The sequence below is a fragment of the Apium graveolens genome, chromosome 11 (assembly GCF_009905375.1).
Source record: "Apium graveolens cultivar Ventura chromosome 11, ASM990537v1, whole genome shotgun sequence".
Classification (NCBI taxonomy): domain Eukaryota; kingdom Viridiplantae; phylum Streptophyta; class Magnoliopsida; order Apiales; family Apiaceae; genus Apium; species Apium graveolens.
Window position 1 is genome coordinate 65,303,183 of NC_133657.1, and position 9,398 is coordinate 65,312,580.

General features: G+C 36.9%; 2 protein-coding genes across 2 annotated transcripts; both read left to right on the top strand.

Annotated features, from left to right (window-relative positions):
- Nucleotides 1–2,957: 2,957 nt before the first annotated feature.
- Nucleotides 2,958–7,072, top strand: LOC141698670 (uncharacterized). The gene is made up of 2 exons (XM_074503443.1): nucleotides 2,958–3,285; nucleotides 3,596–7,072. The coding sequence occupies exon 2, from the start codon at nucleotides 3,615–3,617 to the stop codon at nucleotides 4,317–4,319; it is 705 nt and encodes a 234-aa protein (XP_074359544.1). The 5' UTR covers nucleotides 2,958–3,285; nucleotides 3,596–3,614; the 3' UTR covers nucleotides 4,320–7,072.
- Nucleotides 5,945–6,536, top strand: LOC141695554 (uncharacterized). The gene is made up of 2 exons (XM_074499793.1): nucleotides 5,945–6,133; nucleotides 6,186–6,536. Exons 1-2 carry the CDS (start codon nucleotides 5,945–5,947, stop codon nucleotides 6,534–6,536), a joined length of 540 nt encoding a protein of 179 aa, XP_074355894.1.
- Nucleotides 7,073–9,398: the final 2,326 nt, after the last annotated feature.

Sequence of the window (9,398 nt, forward strand, 5' to 3'; positions counted from 1 at the left end):
GAAATTCAGAGAGCTCTTGTTGTTTGCCAGTCCTTACGTTTGCACTAAACATAATACCAGATTTCTGAAAGTTTATCGATTGACCAGAGAAACGTTCATACGAATTTAGTATAGTCTTGACAGCCTCCACCTCACTCCTATTTGCTTTAAAGAATAAGAAGCTATCGTCTGCGAATAAGAGATGTGTCACAGCTGGGGCACTTTGACTGACTTTACAGCCGTGAATACGACCTTCTACTGCAGCAGTTGTGAGTGATTTTGATAAACCTTCAACACAAAAAAGAAACAAATACGGTGATAACGGGTCACCCTGGCGCAAACCATATTTTGGAATGATTGGCCCGACAGACATACCATTGAAACACACTGAATAAGAGACTGTAGTAACGCACATCATAATCCACCTCACCCATTTGGCATCAAACCCCATTTTCTCCATACGATTTTTCAGAAATCCCCAATCAACCCTGTCATAGGCTTTGCTAACATCCAATTTGAGAGCTACTTCCCCCTCAGAACCACTTTTCTTGCTCTTCATATGATGGATAATTTCAAACGCTATAAGAACATTATCAGTTATGTATCGTCCAGGCACAAAAGCCGACTGCTGTTCAGAGATGATACCAGGTAAGATATGCTTTAAACGATTTGCGAGTACCTTTGCAAGAATTTTGTACAACACGTTACACAAGGCTATTGGACGTAAGTCTTTCATAGTGTCTGCATTATCTTTCTTTGGGATGAGAACCACATTCGTATCATTGATATCAGCTGAAAAAGAACATTCAGATAACCAGGACTTACAACAATTATACACTTCCTTCCCTAGAGTGGGCCAAAAGTTCTGAAAAAACGCAGGATTAAGCCCATCGGGCCCAGATGCCTTGTCTGGGTGCATCTGTTTCACTGCCTTAGTAAACTCCTCGAACGTGACCTCAGCTGTTAGCATACTATTTTGGTTGCCTGTAATCACCCTATCTTCTCCATCTTGACCCCAATTCGTGACATTACTTGAGCCAACAAAAATATTAGTAAAATAATCCTTCACAATCTCACACATACCTTGCTCATCAGTAACTACATCACCATCCTCCGTTTTGAGGTAGTCAACATGATTTACTTTCTTCCTTGCTGAAGCAGACGCGTGAAAGAACCTGGAGTTCGAGTCTCCCTCCTCCAACCAAAACATATTCGCTCTCTGTCTCCAATATTCCTCCTCATGCACCATCAGATCATTTAACTTGTCCCTCTCTTCAAAATACCTGCGAATACTTTCTCCATCCTCATAGTGTACCAGGCTATCCACAACACTCTTCTGTTTCTTAATTTTTTCACGAAACTTATGAAAAAAGTTTTGTCCCCACTTCGACATGAAAGAAGAGACTGAAAGCAGCTTAGGAAGAAGATGGATAGCTGGAAGATTCTCCCAAAAAGCAACAACCTCTTTCTTAAAGTTCACTTCCTTTAACCAAGTATTTTCAAATCTAAAGCGGAACTGCTTCCGAGTAAGAGATACATTTAAAAGCTCCAGCAAAATGGGATCATGATCAGAATACACAGTATGCTTAACAGACAACTTACACAAGGGGAATTTGCTCCACCAACTCCCTGTAGCAAAAGCTCTATCGAGTCTCTCTCGAACCCAATCTGCTTTGCCCCTGCTTTTCTCCCACGTAAAGTTCCCACCAGATAACTCAATTTCCACTAAGTTGCTGTCTTTAATAGCAGCTCTAAAACCTTCAAGAAGCATCTGCGGATGAGGATGAACTCCTTTTTTATCCGTACTATAAAGCATGTCATTAAAATCGCCAAAAATGACCCAAGGAATATGAGAATTTGATGCTAGATTCCGTATGAAGTTCCAAGAATCTCTCCTTCTATTTCTTTCCGGGAAGCCATAGAAACAGGACAATCTCCAAGAAGGCACCCTGTTCTAAAAAACCATGACATCAATGTGATTATGAGACGACTCAACAACTGAACAAACCACACTCCGTTTCCAGAGAATGGCTAAACCTCCTGCTTGACCTATACTGTCAACTGAAAAACACTGCTTGAGTTTGAACTTCGAACATAACTCTACAATCCTACTACCATTCACTTTAGTCTCTGACAGAAATAAAAAATCTGGGTTTGAAGATTTGATTAAATCTCCAAGAACTCGAACTGACCGGAAATTCCCCAACCCCCGGCAGGTCCAACTTAAGAAATTCATAATGGCTGGCTAGCTTGCATCGCAAGCTTAGCCAAAATAGATTTTTGAGTTGCCGACAACTCTGTTCCAGAAATACCAGCATCTACGTTCGAGGTCGTATTTGTCATACCCCCAGCTAACATACCTTCATCTACTTCCATGCTGTCATTTACTATACCATCATTTCTCCTCCTTTTTCGTTCCTCTACATTAATCCCTGATAATTCCTCATTTTCAGCCTCGACAAAATAGGAAGTTTGTTTACTCTGAACCAAAACAATATCTTGATTGCCTTTATTCTCGGAAAACCCATTTTTGAAAATATTTTGTTTTTCCCCACTCCTAAAATTTCTCTCCTGATTTATCTCCAAACCCGAAACTACTGCTCCATCCTCCTGCATTGATGGAAAGTTGTTGCACCTACCAATTCTCGATTCTCAGTCTAAATCATTCTCTTCCCGCAACCATTTGCTCTTCTGTTGTCCGGCCACCTTACGCGGTGCCGCCCTCAACCAATTCCCCCATTCCTTCACCGTATCGTCACTCCTCTTGTCAATGAACCTCCTACAAAACCTCTCTGTGTGAGATAACAGACCACAGGTAAAACAGAACTCACATAGACGTTCGTATTTACATGTGACAACAAACCCAGATCCATCCTTCCTAGTAATTTTCTTCTTGCGCTTGAGTGGTTTCCTTGCATCGAGACGAATCTTAATCCTCATACATTCCCTCCAAATACTAGAATTGTTCTTCGTATCATACAGCAAAAACTCACCAAAAAAATTGCCAAGTTGCTTACCCACAGCCTCCGACATAAAACCAGTGGGTAGATCATGGATTTGAATCCAATATTCAAATGCCACAATGGAACATTCAGTGGCTCCACACTAGAGGGAATATCAGCCAAAATCAACATAGCATTGTCGAACGACCATGGCCCCCCATCGAGAACCCATTGCAGATCTTCCTTGTAATAAAACTGAAAGAGATAAATACCCGACTCCAGCTCCTAAATATTTATTCCCATAGCAGGCTTCCATACATCTGTCATTTTTGTCTTCATTGCCCTTCCATTGATGTTCTTTTCGGTGAGAAAACGCCCCATTAAAAAGCTTGATAATAAGTTACTTAACAAAACATTATTTAAATAAAAGATTAGATATTAATTTTTATTTAAAAAATCCGTTTGGCGGATGACGAAAATGGTTTATATGAGCCGGATGAGCGTTTCATTTTTCTGCAACTGTTTAGCTCCCCGATTTTATGAGATGAAATTGTTTAGATGTTATCTTAAGTCCAACAATAATCCATCCCTCCTCTATAATCTAAAGCCTAAACACCATATTTCTTACTATTATTATTTATATTCTATTTTATATCTAAGTTATGGTATCTCAGGGTTCTTGCTGTGACTCAGATGGGCTTATTGGAGGTATTCGAGTGGAAAAAGGAAAAAGTGGTTGTAGTAGATTATTTTAGTTCTGAGGATGAAGAGCAACATAAATCACACCAAGAAGCTTTGGAGCGTTTGACGGTCAGTAGGGCTGCTAAAATGACTTTTGAAAGCAATAAGAATGACCGAGAAGAGCTCTTTGCTTTTAGAAAGAAGGTGCAAGGGGTAAGTATAGAACGGACACGAAGGGGTTTGTATTGGGAGGAATTAGAAAAGAGCTATTTGCTAAATGAAGAAAAAATTGATAGAAATACTCATGTTTTCAATAAACAATGCTCGGAAAGAGACGAATACAGCTTGCCTTTAAGAAAAAAATCGGGTTTGACTGAGGACGGAGCTTTTGTAGATACCATGTTTGAGGAACAAATTATGGGTGAGAGTAATTATGTTAAAGAATCAAGGAATTTTGGTCTTCCAGATGAGGGTGATTCGGGGGTTAAGAACTCACAAGATAAGTGTAACAGTGATGATGCTAGAGTTAACATTACAAATGAGGTATTTGATGGGAAGTCTAAGAGAACTGGTGAGAACTATCCTGATAAACCCAAGTCTTGGTCTCAAATTGTTAATGATGCTCCTCTTAAGAAAAAAGCTAAATTCACTTTTATTCTTATGCCCGAGGGACTGAAAGTTGTCTCCCCTTCGGATGAACTGCTAAAAAGAGGGTAATGACAAATTCAGAACTACCATGGTTGGTAAGTTCACAAAGGGTTATGTTTCTTTCATTAAAGTTAGTAAGTTTGCTCACACAATATGGGGAACGAATGGTAGTTTGATAGGAGTTTCACATAAAGATAATTGTACTTTTCATTTTAAGTTCGATTCTGTGGCTAACATGAATCTATTTCCACTATTTTGGTAAGCAAACTTGATGTCCTAGTGCTGGACCTAACAACAAATGAAAAATCTATTTCCAATGTTTTGGTAAGCTATCATAATAGGCCACTGGTTTGTATGGGCTGCAAAACTTTAGGACACTTAATTGGAGCATGTCATATGGTTGCAAGGAAATGGGTTAGAAAGGAGAAACAAGTGAATATGGAGCCTGAAACAAGCATCAAAGCGCCGTTGACTAAAGAAGAGGGAGTGAACAATACTCATATGGTGGAGAGGGCTTGCCCACAGGCGACAAAAGACCATTTGGATACGAGGAAGGTAGTGAACTCAGTAGAAGTCATAGTGGGTGTTGAAGATATTGTAGCTATTAATAAACCTGATATGAACACAGAGGCCTGGCATACAGTGTGTAAGAAAAAAGCGCATGTAAAGACCAAGTTCAGGAAACTATTAAGCTAGCTGCTAGTTTGGATTGTCCAAGTCATGGGATAAGTGAACCTTCACCTCCTGTGGTCACTTTTAAAAATCTGAGAGTAGTTGATGAGATATACATAAAACGAGCATCTAAATCGCTGTTGAAGCATGCGTGTAAGGCGCCTGGTACTTCCCCTCCTTAACTATTTCCCAACGAAGGTAGATATTTGTACATATAATAATAGGGTTTTGAATAATAAGCAAGAGTTTGTTAAGGACTTTATTAGTCATAATAAGATTAGTATGTTGTCAATTTTGGAGACTCATATTCAGCAAAAATCGGCAGAATTGATCTCCAGGAATTTATCCCCGCAGTTCACCTGGGTGTTCAATTACAATTACCATTCTAATGGTAGAATTTGGTTACACTGGGATAACACGATTTGGAAAGTCTCTGTCATTTCAGTGTCTACTTAGCAAATTTCCTGCTCGGTACGAAAACTAGATACTGGGGACAATTTTATGGTGGCGTTTGTGTATGGGCTTAAAACAGCTCAAGAAAGGAGATCCTTACGGAGAGAGCTTCTTAGACTTCGTGATACTTTTGATGTTAATATCCCGTGGAGTTTATTGGGAGATTTTAATATTTGTTTAGGTCCAAATTAAACAAAAAAAGGGTTCAGTATGGACTAGAAATATGCTGGAATTTCATGAGTTTATTGTGGAAATGGGGTTGTTGGACTTGAGTTGTTCCGGTCCTAGCCTTACATGGTGGGATAGTTGTAGAATTGACCCGTTTTTTAAAAAACTGGATAGATGCCTTGTGAATGGAGCCTAGTTGCTTAATTTTACTACATCTAAAGTTCTCATTCTACCCCGACCACTTCCCAATCACAGTTTGTATTTCTCAGGAATTCTTTCGCGTTCGTAAGCCATTTTAATTCTTTCTACATTTACCGGACTTTCCAGATTGTTTAAATGTGGTTAAATTAGTTTGGCAAGAAGCTATTTCTGGTGATCCTTAGTTCGTCTTAACCACGAAGATGAAGAAGGCTAAAGTGGAGTTAAAAGAGATTAATAAATCTAAAGGAAATCTTCATTCTGCCATTGAGGCTGCTCGTAATGAGCTCCTGGATTTCCAACTAGCAATGCCTCATATTCCGTCGGAGCAGAGAGCAAATCTTCAGGATCATCTTAAGAAAGAAGAAGTGTTTCTTAGACAGAAATCTAGAGTAGGCTAAAATGTGGGGATAACAACAATACGTATTTTTTTATGCTTGTAAGGGTCGTTGGAACACAAACAAAATCATTATGCTGACAGACTCGGAGAGAGTTACCCACACCACTCATGAAATAATTTTTGATGTGGCAGTTGATTACTGCCAGTCGATGATAGGTAGTAGTGTCTCAGTGGATGCTTTCCCGGTTGAACTTGCAGTTCCCAAGATTCTTGATGATCAGAGAGATATGTTAGAAGCTTCCTTCACGAAGTTGGATGTGTTCAATACTTTTAAACACATGGCTAAACATAAATGCCCAGGTCCTGATGGTCTGACTGCTGAATTTTACTTAGCGACATGGGATATTATTGGTGTTGATGTCACCAGAGGTATCCTGTCTTTCTTTAGCTCTTAACATCTCCCTCGTATTGTCAACTCTTCTGCAATAGCTCTTGTCCCAAAAACTCAACCAACGTCAACAATGTCCGATTATTGCCCAATATCTTGCTGCAATATCCTCTACAAATGTATTTCAAAAATGATGTCGACTCGATTAAAGCAGGTGCTTCCTGATATTATTTCTCCGTGCCAGTCTGCTTTCGTCCCTCAACATCTTAAAGGGGATAACATTATGCTTACTCAAGCACTCTGTAAAAATTATCACCTAAATTCTGGACAGCCTCGGTGTGCCTTAAAGGTAGATATTAAGAAAGCGTTCGACACTCTCAGTTGGAAGTTTCAATCGGAAGGCATGAAGAGAATGGGATTTCTGACCATGTTTATCAATTGGGTAATGAAATGTATTACCTCATGTATGCTCTCTGTTAAAGTGAATGGATCGATTGAAGGATATTTTGATGTTAAAGTCGAGTCTTAGGTAGGGGATCCCCTGTTTTAATACCTTTTTGTAATTGTTATGGAAGTGATGACTGCTTGCATTAAAAAATCAATAGCTACTGCTGATTTTTCTTTTCACTGTGAAAGGATATCTTCGACATGTTATTTATTTTGGTAATTGTACGATTAAACATAAAATTTAAATACACGTAGATCTTCTCCATTAGGATATGAATTTAATTGATCCAAATCAAAGTCAAATGGTCAAACTAGCAAAATTATTTTTCAATACATTTATATTATAAATATAAATATAAAAAAGATATTCCATTATTCTGAAACATCAAAATTATATCTTTATAAAATATATCTCTTAGTCAATAAGATCAAAGAAGAAATATCAAGACATTATATCTTTTAGATCTCTGTTGCAACATCAATAAGGCAACAAACTCGAAAAAGTAGCGTATCAGAAATATTCCTTAAAAGCCTCGTACTATATCAAAATATTTCACTCTTCGCTCTAAAATATATTAATACATCAATATAAAAAAAATTATTCAAAAGTTTATTAATATTCATAATTGGAATATTAATATCCAGTTCTATAACTCATTCCATTTATACTTACAGTAATTTTCTCCCATTTCGTAAAATCAACATTTTTCGGAGAAAATTATTCAAGAATACTCAAAATTATTTCCTACTATCCAAATATATTTTAGGTATTAGAATATATATTTTAAGTATCTATTCAAGTCAAAAATTTGGTTAAAAGATCCATCTCTTTCATTTCAAGACCAATGGTATTTTTACTCGGAAGAAAAAGCTGACAGGACTGTTTTAAATCTAGAAAAAATACTTCCACATACTAGAATGACTTGAAATTTGGTATGGATCATTTAAATGGTATTTTCTAAGTATGGTAAAAATTTCGTAATATTTCAAGAATATTTGACTTGGTACAAAAATCGAGGCAGTTGGTCCCGCAGTTTACCACGTTCATTGACCAAAGTTGACCAAAATTTTCAGGACATCATTTTATATTATTTAGATTATTATCATATTTTTATGATATTTATTTAGGAGTTTTTAAGGTGGTCATAATTAATGGTGTTTAATGCTTAATTAAGTGATTAAAAAAAGGAATATATATTATTATATTCATAAATCAGCTGAGTTTTTAAACTCCATAAACTTGTTTGTCTTATATGTCAAGTTGCAAAGAAACACAACTAACACACTTTGCTTTCCATGTCATCAATCCATGTGACTTACATCATCCACCATCCATTTTCCTCAAATCTCCACCATTCAATCCACTCAACTTCACCTATAAATAAACCCCCACCCCAACCCATTTTCTTCAAGCTAAAGAGACAAAAAATTGCTGGGATCTTTTCAAGAAATATCTCTCTTCATCTCTTTCAAATTCTAAACACATACTTTTTCTCAAAAACCTTCTCTCTCTTAGATATATACACATATATACAAGGTTTTTGAAACCCGAGCTTAGCTTCACCCAACCAAGCTTCATCCCACCAAGTGAGCTCATCCACTACCACTTCCCGGCTTCCCGAAGGGCTACCGAAGTTCGACCAAAGTGCCAAAATCCGGCCGAACCTCTGGCAAATTTTTTCGGCGGACTTTTCCGACCGTTTCTCAAAAGTGGTAACTTTTAGCTTCTTATTTGAGTTCTATTTATTTAAGCTTTGTACTTAACTTATCTACTTCATCTTAAATTCTAATACGAGATCTCTTATAAAGAAACTTCTCAAGCGAAAAGAGAACTAAGATTCTAACTCGGAATTCAAATAAGTACTTGATCTTCAAAAAATCATTTTAACAAGAAGATATATAAAGAGAAGTACTTAATCTCCAAAGGTGAGATTATATTTGACACAAGTTCACGAGTTATCCAATTAATTTTACACTATTTAATTGGATCTTGGCTAACAAATATTCGTGCACATAAAATATTACGAAAAATCGTTTAATCCCTTCTAACATCTTTAGTGTTCTGGGGGATTATAAATCGATCTATAAACACTTCGTAATTTGTCAAATATCAAAACGGATTAAGGTCACGAGTTAGCTAATTAATTTTACGTTGTTTAATTGGATCTTGGCTAACAAATATCGTGCACAAAAAATATTACGAAGTATAGTTTAATCCCTTCTAACATCTTTAGTGTTCCGGGGGATTATTACTCGATCTATAAACACTATGGAATTATCCTTTATTTTGAAAGACGAATCAAATTCACGAGTTAGCTAATTAATTTCACACTCTTTAACTGAATCTTGGTTAACACATATCATGTATATAAATAATTACGAGACATATTGTATAAACCCCTTCTAACATCATTAGTGTTCCGTGGGGGTTATTATTCGATATATATAACTACTCGTAATTATTCGTCTAAACTTCAAAAGC